Raw genomic sequence first — 14,335 nt, 5'->3', positions numbered from 1 at the left:
AAAGCTGGCCCTTGCTTCTGGTTTCCAGGCTTGCCCAGGCTTCCAGTGGTTTCCAGTGCCGTGGGCCTCTCTCTTGAGAGTGTGTGTGCGCGCGCGTGTGTGTGTGTGTGTTTGTTTTGGCTTTAAGTATTATTAACTATATTTTCAAGCTTCCCGTCACAGATGGCAGGGCTGTCAACAAAAGCTCCCTTCCGTGCTGACCATCTAGCGTCCACGGCCACTGAGCTGGGATCCTGCTTGTCTTTTCTTACCTAAATCTGTTGAAGGAGCGTGCAGTACTAAATTTTTGAGCCTGAGCATGGGGTGGAGGGTAGGGGTTGAAATTACATGTGAAGGCAGAAAGCAGCACCCGCGTGGAGCTGTCTGGGTTTTTCCTTGTCTTAATTTTTCATTCGGTTCTCTCTCTGGAACAAACTAAATATAAATAGCCTTCTTTGGGATTCCTGTTAAACACAAGTGTGGCATGTCATGTCTGTAGATGGAGATGCTAGTTTACCAGAGGAGCCTTGGAAAAGTTTCCCCTTATCTCTGCTGGCTTCTACAGCAGAAGGAATCTTCATTCATATTTATTCATTGAGTCCAAAAATGTACTGAGAAGTCGGAACCCTCATACATTGCTGATGGAGTGAAAGATAGTACAGCTGCCCTAGAAGACAGCCGGGCCACTAAAAGGTTAAACGTGGAGGTGCCAGATGACCTAGAAGTTCCAATCCTTAAGCCTGTGCCCTGGAGAAGTGAGATTTATGTCCTCTGCCCTTATGACAAGAACTACACAAAGCTACCACAGTGGCTCTTATTCCAAGAGCTCTTACAAAGCTGCCACCTTGTTACAAGATAAAACCCTTAAGCAAATGTTCATAGTAGCCACCTGGCAGAAGGCATGTCTGTTGACTGATCAGTGGATACATAAAAGGCGGTATATCCATACAATGGAATATTATGTTGCAATAAATAGGAAGTGGGGACTCCTGCTTGCATATGGATGAATCCTGAAAACATGAGGCAGAATGAAAGAAGCCAAACATTAAAGGCCACACAGACTGTAGGATTCCATTTATAGGAAATGTTCAGGAGAGGCAGATAATAGATTAGGGGTCACCAGAGACTAGGAGGTGAGGGGAGTGGGGAATGACTGCTAGTAGGTGCGGGGTTTCTCTGTGAGGTGATGTCACGGGGGCGGTCGTACAGCTCTCTGAATATACTAGAAACCACCGAATGGTATATTTAAGGGTGACTTTTGTGGTATGTGGACACCTCAATGAAGGTGTTGCTTGAAAATGAATGTGGCGAATGCCTGTTCTGTCCCAGGCCCCGTGCCAGACCCCAAGGCTCCAGGGGCCTGCGGGCTACGACAGGTGAAGAACACTGGTAGAAAACCCAGGGCATGTCTGTAAGTTGGGTTAAGTGCTATAAAGGAAACCACTCAGGTGCGGTAATGCTGAGTACTACTGATGTGCTGTTAGCCGCTGAGATGGATGGCCGGTCCAGTGCATTCTTACTTTTCTAGAACCCGGCACACACAGTCCCTGCTTCACAGGAGAGTGGAAAGAGCGCCTAGCAGGCATGAGGGCGGTGTGCCTCTCCTGAGGTCTTCTCTGTAGGAGATTATAAAGCTGCTTCGAGACTCAGCCTGTCTGTGGACTCTGGGTATGGTCTTAGTGTCTCTGTCCTGCGGGTGGCCTTCTCCTGCTTGTTCCTGGGCGGCTGTGGGAGGATGTTATGGGCCAGATGGATAGTGTCTCTGCAGGTGGGTACCTGTGGCTATGGATCCCAAGGTGAACATTCTGGAGACTTCCACCAGCTTCCATAGGAGGGTGCCTCTCTTGGCCTGTTTCCTCATTCACAGAACGGGGTTGGGGGGGTGGGCAGCACTCTCTTCCGGAGCCACAGGGTGGCTGAGGTAATCCTCGGCAAACCCTTTCAAAGTCAGATGTGATCTGTAAATACCTTATTATTCTAAAACCTCAGTTGACTAGATTTCTTTTTTACATTTTTCTAGAAGAAAGAAGAATTGGCAAAGAGGTGGCTATCTTTTGTGTTTTTACCTTTTCCTTCTCGACAGTGACAGTGACTTGCACCATAGGATTTGGTGTCCGTACGGGTTCCTCTGCCCAATCTCTCATCTTGGGCTCATAACTGAGGTTGGGGATGATGGCTCTCACGGCTCGGAATCCTCATAGAGAAGTGATTTAATTTTCAGTGTACTAAAGCAGAAAGAATGAGGCAAAACCCATTAAGGAGGTTTTCGGAGGGCTTTAATTTGAAAAGAACTTTCTTAGGCCCTTGATAACCTCAGGTATTTCCCAGAGCCTCTGAGGATCCATGGCTGGGCAGTGGGATAGGAAGGTGGCATTTCAGCTTCATGGCTGAAGCGAGAAGCTCATGTAAAAATGAGCCCAGATTACCAGGCGACAAGGCTGCCTCCTCATGCCCAGGCAACACGGGAAGATGAAGGAGGAATCTGGAGCTTTTTGAAAACAGTTTTCCCAGAAACTGGCTATTTGTGCTAGTTGAAATGAAAGCCTCTTATGGGTGTGAGAGAGAAAAAGCAAAAACCGTGCTCATCCATAACCGTAGTTCAGTTCCCTTATAGGGCCTTTTAGGATCTAGAGAGAATATTTTGGATTTATTTTTGTTTTCCTTGGGCTGACGTCAGGAAGCACGCATCATGGTGCCCCATTTTGGGTTTGGAAAAAGCGCTAAGAAGCTATAAATCTTAAGGCATTTTATATTTTTTCCTCTTCCCTTTTTTCAAAAAGCACAACTTTTCTGGTTTCTTTTTTTTTAAAAAAAGGAAAGAAAGAAAAAAGAAAGAAACCTACAAAAGTGTGTATTGATTCTTTTCCCTCAGATCTTAACCGCCCAGGCTGTAATACCTTGCTTACACCTGCCAGGTTTTTGTGCAGTTTTGCAACATCTCCTTAATCCAGTGAACATAAATAGAACATTTCAATCATATTTGGCTACCAGGAACTTCGCAGATAAGCGCGCTAAGACCTTGTTGAAAGAGACTGTATGAGATTGTGTGTGATAAGATCATCCTATAGCCTGGCACACAAATGAAAAACTTTTGTTCTTGGTGAAATTTGTTGATAGAGATATTTCAAATAAATGACTTAGGAGAGCTCGGTATTTTAAAACAAAGGCCCTGTTACGTAACAGCCCGAAGCCTGGGTCTCCTGGTGCTCAGCGGCCATGAAGACCCTTCTCAGAGCAGTTGCTGTGGGGAGATTAGTGTGTCCCTTTGTCATTTCTGACATGGTATTTTAACACTCACCTGGGCAGCCTTATCAGGGGCCACTGTACTTGTGGTTATAGCCGTGAGGAGTGCCATTGTCCCCTTATTTTCAAGGATGGGGACAGGGATAGCTCCTTCCACTGGGTCAGCTCCAGGTTGGCCTTGCTCCCAGGCCAACGCAGGGTGCACAGTCTTCTTCTAACAGCCCCATGGAGGCCTTCTCTTTTGGACAATAGGGACCACTGTTCTTGGACTGATAGATGTTTGTGTGTGTATGTGTGTGGGGTGGAAGTGTTTTGTCTGTGTGTGTGTTTTGTAACCTCCACGTTTTTCTTTTTGAATTCCCTCCCATGTTTGTTCATTCATTCAACAAAAATGCAACTGAGCCCCTCCTGGGTTCTGGGCTCCGCTCGGTCACGGAGGCTGAGGGGTGGAAACTGGGATGGATCCTTGGAGCTTACAATCTGGTGAGCATAGATAGGCCCCTGTCAGCCCCACAGCCTTGCAGGGTTGTAAACCTGATTGGAAAGGGCCTGAGAAATCATCTGCTCAACCCTTGTGTTGCTGAGGAGGGCAGAAAGTGCAATCTCCAGAGGGTAAGCGGTTTGACCAAGGTCACTGGATGATTACCAGCAGAACCGGAGAGAACCCTGGGTGTCCTGCCCCCAGAACAGGATCTCAGCCCGTGTGTTACACCTTGATTCTCCATCCTTTTTTTTTTTTTTAATTTTTTTTTTTTTAAATTTGAAAGAAATCCCAAGTAGGCAGAGAGGGAGACAGAGAGAGAGCAGGGGGTGGGGGAAGCAGGCTCCCTGCTGAGCAGAGAGCCCAATGCAGAGCTCTATCCCAGGACCCCGAGACCATGACCGGAGCCGAAGGCAGAGGCTTCAACCCACTGAGCCACCCAGGCGCCCCTTGATTCTCCATTCTTGAGGAAACATGCCTTCCCTGTTGTTCTCTCCCCCTCTCTTGGAAAGGCTCCAAAGCAAATGAACGGCCACAGTTCTCCAGAGCTCCGCGGGCCTGGCTTCTCAGGAGAGGGGCACACATTGGACATCCTGTCTCCCCCATCGTGCAGCATGGAAGGCGTTAACTAGCACTCTGTTAGTTCTTGGTTTTGTGTTTTAATCTGTTGTTTGAAATCCTTGCCTTTTATTGGTATATTTACTTTATGGCATACATAAAGAGCTATATTAAAAAATAAATTGTGTTGTAAAAGCATTCGGTAATGTTTATTAATATTGACTAGTCAAGGAGCAATGAACTCTATTGCTACAAGGATAATTTGTGGTAATACCAGCTAAGCATTCACAGCTTGTCCAATGACTGTCTAATCTCAACATTAAAAGGAAAAAAAGAGTGGGTAAAAGGATAATTTCCCTTATGCCTTGAGAAAATGAAAGTGACCCACTCTCTAGTCAAGATTAGAAATGTTCTTTCTTTTCCGCCCCCGGGGGTTCCTGGCTTCTCTTCATCAATGCTGGGTGGTCCCAGGCCTGGATTTCAGTGGTCAGGTAGCCCTCTGTCTTGGGGTGGTTGGCGACTTCTTCATGAGCGATAGCTTCTCATGTGACTACTCTGGTTGTCTGGACTGTACTGAGGGTTTGGAGGCAGAAATAGAGACCTGTCCTCAAGGAGCTTCTAGCTTGGAAGAACTTACAAATGGTTTGGTCTTAAATCATGGCCTTGATACTTCAAGATAGTACATAAGGAGAATGATGTCAGGTGTGACTAAGGACCCACTCGGACTGGAATCTGTCCCTGCTGGTGGCATTTTTTTTTTTTAAGATTTTATTTATTTATTTGACAGAGATCACAAGTAGACAGAGAGGGAGGCAGAGAGAGAGAGAGGCTCCCTGCTGAGCAGAGAGTCAGATGCGGGACTCGATCCCAGGATGCTGAGATCATGACCTGAGCCGAAGGCAGTGGTTTAACCCACTGAGCCACCCAGGCACCCGACCTGCTGGTGGCATTTAAGAGGCATTCCTCAGGACAAGATAATGTCACCCTTAGTGCGTAGGGAACATTCCCTGAGTATCCCATATATCCTGGTTCAGGGTGGAGGTCTCTCATAGAACAGGCTTTGTTCAGAGTATCCCTTCCTTGTAGAAAGGCACGTGTAGAAAGTACAGAAGATTGGACTGAGTATGGGAACACCTTGAAACCTCCCCGGAAGTTGCTTTTGGGTATAAATCTCTGATAGCCTGATAACTTTTTATTCATCCCTTCTTAAAATTGGAGCCCAGAATGCAATGGCTAATTTGGCCTTCCTCTTGCCATTTGAATAAAAGGTGAATGGACATGGACAGTGCGTTTTGAGCTTAAAGAGTCTTGGAGAAAAGAGTAAGTCCACTGATGAAATATGTAAGCCCTTTGCTTTCTTGGTTCTGTCTCTTTTTGGAGAGGTGAGCAAGGCCAGGGTGAGGTTCTCTGACCACGGGGCTTAGGAATCATTTGTTGTTTTCGAGACTGAACAGGTTGGCAGAGCTCTGTGAAGGGACGTGTCTCCAACCATGACCACACTGGGGACACGTGGCAGCATGCCAGGTCCTGCTCAAGAGAGGAAGGAGCGGGAGGAGGTGAGATGGTGGCTGGGTTCCCATGGTTAGAAGAGGATCTTGGAGAATATTGATTCCATGGTGGTAGCAGACTTTTGAGAGAAGAGGGTCATTCAGACCTTGGTTCACATCTGACCCTCAAAATGTCCTGTTTCATCCTTGCCTGTTCTGAGTACCCCTTAGAAGCCCTGAGTAGGTCAACTTGATGGTGGTGGGATGAGAAAGCAGAAGCTCCCAGTGTTAGGGTAGCTTCTGCCTGTGGAACGGCTCAGACCAAAGAGAGGGCAAGTTGCAGGGACTGTGAGGGCCTCACTGGCCAGAGCCAAGTGTTGGTTCTGGGCATGGGATCAGTTAAGCTGAGGACAAGGAAAACTTAACCTTATAAAAACCCTTATAGGATGGACTCCCCCTTTTCAAAAATGGGTGGTTCCTTCCTGCTCACCCCATCAACAGACCCTAGTTCTCAGTGCTAGTCTGCCCAGCAAAACCTGTGGGTCAGGCACTTGCAGATCCCCAGAAGGAAAGGGAGGGAGGGAATGAGAGAGAGATAGAGTGTAGCCCTGGGGTTTGGGGAACTGAATTCCCTCTCTAAACGTTCCTTGCCCATTGGTCTGCTTTGATTGCTCTTGTTTCTGGGAAGAAGAACTTGGGAAGAAATTGAACATTGGCCATCTGGGGCCTGGAACCGACTCTCCCAGTGTTCTCTCCTTGGCCCTTTTCGGGATGGAGAGGGGCTGAGCTTTTCCTGCAGAGAGTAGCTACAGGAGGTGCTTTTAAGGAGTCCTGTTGTGGCTGGTCATGTCTGGAGGTTGAGGGTGAGGAGGACCTAGTATGTCTTGGGTATCTCCTGGCCTCCGCTCCTTCTGCTGTTGTGTGCGAGTTGGGCAGGGGAGATGAAGGCCCATCTTGAGAATGAGGTGTTGGGTTGAAGCTCACTTGCTGTGTGGCTGCAAAAGAGGCATTGGCCTTCCTTGTGAGGACTTCAGGACCCACAGGGAAGAGTCCAGCCCTGGGTTGGACGTGCCCATGAAGCTCTTGGGCTTGGAATACTGTTAAAGATGAGAGGAGGGACCCCATGTTAGCTGGAAGAATTTCTTAAGCAGCCCCGAGCAATCTCTTCTAAATCAAGGTCCTATGGCAGAAGTCATGCTCATTTCTCCTTTTCTTCATAGGACCTTGATTTAGAAGAAACCTTATAAAAGGTTCAGATTTGCTTTGTTCTAATTTCTCATAATGATTCAGTTGCCTTGAGAAAATAGCTAGAAACCTGCTAAAGGTTAATTTTTTTCTATGTCTTTTTGGACATAATTGAAAATCTCTTACATTCATTGTGGGTTTAGCCGGTGGGCCAGTGGGGGAGGCTTTGCTGGGATAGCAGCACTTCCTGGGCGTGGAGGGGGGTGGGTGTGCAGTGGCCAAGATCCTGAGCCCCTTCCCCAGCAGTGCGTGGCGAGGACCTGATGGCTCCTCCAGGAAGTCTAGAATGGGGGTTCTTGGGCCATGATGGAACTGGGTTACTTTCAAGACGCCGTTAAACAATGTTGCTGCTTCTCAGAGAAGGGAGTGTGAAAACTAAGGGCGTATGCAGAAAGGTGCAAAGATGTCCCCAGCTGCCCTCCTTTCCTGTGCTGCTGTGGGGGCTGGTGACCTCAGATGGCCATGAGCAGATAGACCTCTCAAAATGACAAGACCAGACTGGGAAATTATGCGTGTGGGGCCAGGAAGACGGAGGTGGACAGAATTTCCATTTTAATCAAAATCCGTGGTGTAACATTGTGGGAGCGACAGTGAAGGGCTGTGGCCTATGGAACAGAGAGACCCTGAGTTCGTACAAATGTGCGCTTCTGCTTGGAAGCCAGCTGGGATTCTGTCCTCACCGGTCCTTCTGCAGACTGTGCCACAGAGATCTGCTGGCAGCCAAGTCTCTTGAACACACTCAGATTCTCCACCATCATCTTTTCCTGTGAGTTGGAAGCGTCCACCTTTCCATATCCATTCTTTGGTTGTTCTGAATGGTAACAGAGGACAGGTGCAAAGCAGTGCTGGGCTCTACTCGACTCCTAGAATTGTGAAGTGCTCTCTTTTCTTCTCCTGAACTTTGTGTGCCTTGCCTTCATCTCTCTGCCAAGGGAGTAGGACCTTTGTCCTCGTACTGTGTACGGATCACGGGGATGCCGTGCTGCCCTCTGCAACCTTTGTGGGGCAGTGAGTTAGTGGGTCAAGTACAAGGCAGTGTCCTTACCCCAACAGTCAGACAAGATAGGACATCTGTGTCTCTGAAGCCTGGAAAACGTGTGACAGCTGAGTGGTTCCAAAGAAAGTCTACTGATGGGTTCCAGAAGTGTCTTTGACTGAAAGATAGACCACAAGTGAATAAAGGAGGAAATTCAGGTCATCTGGCTTTGAAGGCCTTAGAACGAGGTGGTTTCTGCGATTGGGTATCAATTTTTGCTTGGGCTCTCCTAGCCTGACTTCCTCGGCATCATGGAACATCACACAGTGGAACATGGCTCAGAAAAAATCATCATGCCCCATAGGGGAATTCCTTGGAATCTAGGGAAAGGGATGAAATTTAAGTTCCATAAGGGACCAGAGCCTTAGAAATCATCCACATCACTTTATATGTGAAAAAACACAGGAAGGTTATAACAACATAATTTGTCCAAGGTCATAAGACAAGTTCATGACCAAGGCAGGCTGAGGATCTGGGTCTTCTGGCTGCCCGACTGGCATTCTTCCCTGTACCCTATTACCCCCGTAGTAAGGGGCAAGGTGTATATCACCTTTCACACCACACCGATCCAGTAGGCCAGGAAAGCCACTGTTACCATTTGCCAGGCAAATCCATTCCCATCCAGAGAGAAGGCCGTGGGACTATCCAGAAAGTGTTCATCGAGGTCTGGATCGAGAGATTTGATCTGGAACCATCAGGGAGAAGAGATGGAGAGTCCAAGGGTGTGGTTGGGGACACTTATCCTGGTGGGGGCTGCTGATACTGGAAGGCTGGTCCCTCCAGCGTCCTCTGGGGGAAACAGATCTGAATGGGTATTAGTCCTCCTGTCAGCCGCCCCCTGAGACAGGGGCTCGCCTGGAAGCTGAGAAATCACTGGGGAAGAAAAGATGAGCTTGAATGAGGTAGAAACCCAGCCATGGCCATCCACCATGCCCGACCACGATCTCATATGAGAGGTTCCCCTGCCGAAACATTTGGGAGGTGAGCCTTTGCTGTTCCCCAGAGCAGACATCTGCCACGCCTGGGTAAGTGACAGGAAGGCTCTCTGCTTGTGTGGACCTGCACAGGTACACACGCAGCTACCTGGGTGCATGTCTCAAAGCATGGATTACCCAGAATGGTCTTAGGACATGTCCCTGTGTCCAGCATTGTGAAATCTATTTGGAGTTAAGAGTGTTCAGTTAAAATGTTCTGTACTGTTAGTATTTCTCAACTGGGTTGGATCAGCCGTGGCCAGGAGTGAGGTAATATGGGGGTGGGGTGCACTGCAGTGTCAGGGATGCAGGCGTGTGTGTGTGCGTGCGTGCGTGTGTGTGTGTGTGTGTGTGATTGAGAAATTACTTGTTGCCTTTGGCAAGGAGGTAAAGGGAAAGCGAGCAAACAAAACAGCGTGATTGAGAAAGACTTCCGTGAAAGGGACGGGGCGTGTGGACACGGCATGCGGCCCTCAGGCCCCGGTGGCCCCGGACTGTGGCACTTGAGAGGCTCACGAGGTTCTGACTTACCACTGGGTTCCCATTCGGGGATTTGTAAGGTGGTGGCCATGGGGGACTTGGTGTCTTCGTGGTGACCTGGGCTCCGAGGCTCAGATCTGGGCGCTGTTGGCCTGCATAGAGAGTACCTCCTCTCCACACCCCGGGTTTTGTCATTGTCCCTGTGGTCTCGAGCGCTGTTGGCCTGCATAGAGAGTACCTCCTCTCCACACCCCGGGTTTTGTCATTGTCCCTACCAGCCACCCTCCAGCCTTCTACTGTGGTCTCGAGCCATCACCGTCTGATGGCCAGGGGTTGTTGCTCTAAGAGAGCCTCATGGGCTCTCCTCGTCCTGCCTCCATCAGCTCCTGCCTCTGGCTGCCGTGGCCTGCCCCGTTCCTCAGGGCACGGCACAGAGACGGGGGTGGAGGTGGATCCTGGATCCGGCAGTGGCAAGTAAGGGCCTGAGAACAGGAGTGTGGGTGGGAGGAAAGTCAGTGTTCCGGGCCAGACGGCCCCACAGCAGCCAGCAGCTCCGAGCCTCGGCGGCCTGCCACGCACAGACCACCTTCCCAGCGCCCGGCTCTCCACTAGCCTGCCCGCTTCCCTGACCCCACCCGGCTCCGCCGCTGGGTGGGAAAGGGCCTGGTCGGAGTTGGGATAAGGACACTGCCGTGGGCTGGGCGTGTGGCCACTAGTGAACAGGACTGCTTTCTTCCCGGGGTGATCCTATAGGTCAGACCCAGTTCACAGAATTGCAGTGTCGTAAACTGACATAAGGTGTGTGACCGTACTCAGAAAGCCCCACGTGACATTTGTAGAACGATGTTCCCGCTTTTCTTGCGCTCTCTCTTTCTGCCGGGGTTCTGCCTCTAGCCAAAAGGAGAGGGAAGACTAAGGCTGGGCCTCCAGGGAGGGGCGTGCATGTTGGAGACTCCCCACAGCTCTCAGAACATCTGGAGGTGTCCAGAACGCCGGCAAATCCTTTCTATAGTGGTTCAAAACCTACTATGTGCCAGTCCCTGCCACGGGAGCCGGGGATAAGAGACAGAAGGGGGACGGGTGCGGGCCTCCTGATTCTGGCAGCGTCGCTAGGGAGCTGGACATGTGAATGGCTGCAGCACCGTGAGGCCTGATGGGACCAGGGGATGCTGAGGCCTGGTGGCCTCCACGGATAGTCAGTGCCAGGTCACCGGTGACCCTCCCGTGCTGCCTCCTCCTCAGCCTGAAACCAGAGCTGGCTTTCCTCCCTTGGTCTTGGTGCCCGTGGACAGCATAGTAGGGAGAGTCCTGTTCTTTAGTTCTCGGACAGGCCCAAGAGTAGACTCTTTCTTGGCAGCGTCCAAGGAAGAGGGGCGCGCGAGGCTGGCTGCGCGTGCAGGGACATCTCCGTTGGTGCCCGTCGGCAGCAGCCGTGCCCAGCTTCCCCCTCCCTCCTGCTCACCTGCCGGAGGGGTGGCTGCGGAGCCCCCAGGTGCGGGTGGGCTTGCCTTCCAGCCGGCCGGAGCAGCCCCAACCTCTCTTCTCCTTTCCCTACAGGAAGCTGCACAGTGGCGTGAAGACGTACGGGTGTGAGCTCTGCGGAAAGCGGTTCCTGGATAGTTTGCGCCTGAGAATGCACTTACTGGCTCATTCAGGTAGGCGATGCTGCCCTAACCAGCCCATTTGAGCACAGGCAACTGCGTCTGGCCCGCCTTCGCCCCCGCTCAGAGCACGGATGTCCCTGCTGCTGGCCGGGACCTTGGGTCACTGCATCCTGTGGATGGTCCCTCCAGGTTCACGGAGCAGAGGGCTCATCCTGATGGCGTGACCATCTGCACCAACCCCTCCTCGTGTCCTTGTGGGTTCCCCAGGGCTTTGTGGGCATCCCAGATGTGGTGGACCTTCCAAAGCAGATGATGGTTTGGTCAGCGCGACAGTGGTGGGGCTGAGTTCTCACAGGCTCCTGAGTCTGACTCTTGGGGTCACGTTATACAGGAGCCTTTGACTGAATAGATAGAGAAAAGTTGGAACACAGACCTAGTTACGGCATGCTGTCTTTGGCGAGTTAGTTTTATCCATTTCTGGGGGGTCAGCTGTGTGGCTGCGGGGAGATTCACCTGTATTTGGGCAAAGCCGCTCTGCCCCGTGAGGCAGGGGGAGTGGACACACCTGAAATCCAGCTGCCCGCGTGATCTTGGTGGAGGGAAGGCTGTACACCAGGTCTCATGGTGCTGCTCTGAGGCTGGGGGTCTCCTGGGGTAAGCTGTAGAGGCCTCCAGACTTCCCTGCAGGGCCAGCACTCTCTTCCTTCTGATTCCCTTGCCTTTCTCCCTTGGAGTCACATTCTGGGGGAGAGGTGAGGGTCATCTCCTTATGGTCACATGTGGACCTCTGCTGTCTTGGTCCCACGTGGCCTCCCGCGCCTCACCTTCTGGCATCTGTGGAACGTGCATGGGCTTTGGGGCTAGGCCAGTGTTCAGACCTCGTCTATAGTATATGCCATGTGACCTCAGGCGGATCTGTCCCCCAAAGTCCGTTTTCTGCCTTGGTGAGGTACAGGTCTTGCCTAGCTAGCTTGTATCCATTTTCTAAAGAATCCGGTGACAGAATGTGCGTCACAGGCATCTGCATACATGCCCTGGCATACAGGTGGTGGTCAGTAAATGCTGACTGCCTCTGCTTCGCCTTCCTTTTCCCCCGTTCCCAAAGCTCCGACCCTGAGGCATGTTACCATCCCTTTACTCCAGAAGCTTCTACCTGGCTGGCGGTTTGCTGTCTGTCCTCGCATTGCCCATACAGTTGTGCAAATGCTGTTTTGGTGCTTTGTGTGCTTCAGGCCGCCACGGTCTTGCTGCAAAGCGTGAGGTGGCTCTGCGCGGCGTGGGCTGCTCTCTCCCTGGCATTTGTGGTGCCGTCTAAAGTCCCCTAACCCCTACTTGCTTTCCATCCTTCTCCCTCCAGATCCGGGCTCTGTGCCCCGGGAGGTGGCGGCCGGTCTCAGCACGTGCAGTCTGTCCCCACATCTTTGTGTTCCGCTCCTCCTCCCTGGAAGGTCACCCACTCCCACACCTTGTTCCCCCGCACCTTCCTCTTCCTGCCCACCTCCCCCACGATGGTCTGCAGTCCTGAGCCCAGACCTCCTGTGTCCAGCATTTGCCTGGTCCTCACGGACTCCCTTTGTTCAATTTTTATAGAACGCACCTCGTATCTTTTTGTTTGCCTTCAGTTTTGTAGGCCGTTTGGGGTTCGGTGTGGGGTTTCAGAGCCGCCTGCCAGCCGGCTTGGCCGGCCCCCAAGCGTAGAGAGCGGGTCTTGGTTTATGTGCTCCCTGCTGCAGGACCCTGTGTGGTCTGTGTGTGGTGCTGGACACTTCCATGCAGGTAATGCACTTTTCAGCCTGTGGTTAAAGTTCCCTTGCCCACTCCGGAACTTGGCCTTGGGAGCATCCTTTCTCCTTCCTTGTTCCTTGAATCCAATGCTCTAGCCAGACTCAGCTACTTGTTGCTTTGCGCTCTGTGTAGACGGACACAGCTTTTGCTTTCCCAGCTCTGTGGCTTTGTTCACCCCATTCCCTCTGCTTGGAATAACCCTTCCTAGTCTTGCCAGATCGTCTGAGGTCCCTTACGCAATGCCCTCCTCCACCCTCAGCCCGGAGCCGTCCTGCCTTCTTCTGGGTGTCCGTATGTCTTCATCTGAAGCTCTGTGAGCACAGTCGTTCCTCCTTGTGTTCTGGTTATTTATGGACTTGCCTTATCTCCCCTGCTTGGAGTCAGGGATAGAAATTGGGAAACCTACCTCCTTCACCATGTGGTCTTGGGCGAGAAATGAAAGCTTTTCTGTATCCTCATCTGTAAACGGGAGCTCTTAACTCTCTCAGAGGCGTTGTAAGGCTCCCATTGGACCCTCAGCCCTGGGCCTGATGCACGATCAGCTCTCCGGAAATAGAATCTCCCTCTCCCTAGCTCCTCTGATAGACTGTAAGCAAGTGGGGACAGGGTCTGTCCCCGTTATGAGCGGCACATTGCCTTGGCCCATTGCTGGAGTTGCTAGGTAACTGGTCAGATGAATGAGAGCAGTTGGGGGAGCATGTCAGGGAGCTCTAGTCTCCTGCTGGGTCCCTCCTGCAATACCAGTGGTGTGGACTGTCTCTCAGAGGTTCCCTGGGGGGCAGCCAGGAGCCCCTCTACCCCCTCCCCCGGCCAGTATTGGTTGAGTGTGAGTGAGCCAGTCGCGGCCACGCTGGTGGCCACACTGGTGATGCCAGTGGGAGGGGCAGAGGGGGAGACACTGCTTACCCATGTGCAGAGGGCCCAGAGCCCCCAGTTCAGGCAAGGTGAGTGGCTTTGCATCACCCCTCTATAGCCAGTGGCCACCTGAGGACCTGCACTCCCGTCCCGGCTGAGATGCCACTGCATGGTCCTATGGTCTCAGCCCAATGCCCCCAGCAGCTCTGAGAGCTGGGTCCTGTCTCCCCAGGCTCTCCTCTCCATGACATCTGAATGTGCCGGGTGACTTGGCTCTCTGCAATGCACTTGCCGATGCCCTTGATAAAGAGGATTTAGTGACGGGGGAGGTGTGAGGGTCATCATCATGCTTTAATTCGCTATTGCAGATGGCTCGTAGCCTTCTGAGACTCTGATACTTCTATTCTCTGTGGCGGCTTTCTGCTGTCCTGCATACCTCTCACCCTGTGCTGGGATGTCTTGAAAAGAAATAGCAACAAGGGCTTAGAGAGGCTAGACCTCTTCCTGAGCTGTTCGCACCCCCTGAGACACCCGGACAGCCTCCCCGGGGGCGGGGGATCGGGGGTCGGTGTTGGAGGGCTGGGCCAGGTGTGACAGGCCTTCTCTCG

At 51.7% G+C, this 14,335-nt stretch overlaps 1 protein-coding gene across 3 annotated transcripts in view; it reads left to right on the top strand.

Moving 5' to 3' along the window:
• Positions 1-14,335, top strand: part of ZBTB16 (zinc finger and BTB domain containing 16) — a 182,866-nt gene that overhangs the window by 81,718 nt on the left and 86,813 nt on the right. For all 3 annotated transcript variants that reach the window (XM_045080512.1, XM_045080513.1, XM_045080514.1), the window contains exon 3: positions 11,041-11,138. In XM_045080512.1, coding sequence (XP_044936447.1) covers positions 11,041-11,138 — 98 coding nt within the window. The remainder of the gene's footprint in view (positions 1-11,040; positions 11,139-14,335) is intronic.

Source organism: Mustela putorius, unplaced genomic scaffold (genome assembly GCF_011764305.1).
Source record: "Mustela putorius furo isolate JIRA1106 unplaced genomic scaffold, ASM1176430v1.1 tig00000460_pilon_pilon_pilon, whole genome shotgun sequence".
NCBI lineage: Eukaryota > Metazoa > Chordata > Mammalia > Carnivora > Mustelidae > Mustela > Mustela putorius.
The sequence above is the reverse complement of the archived record's forward strand: the minus strand, read 5'-3'. Positions and strand labels throughout refer to the sequence as shown.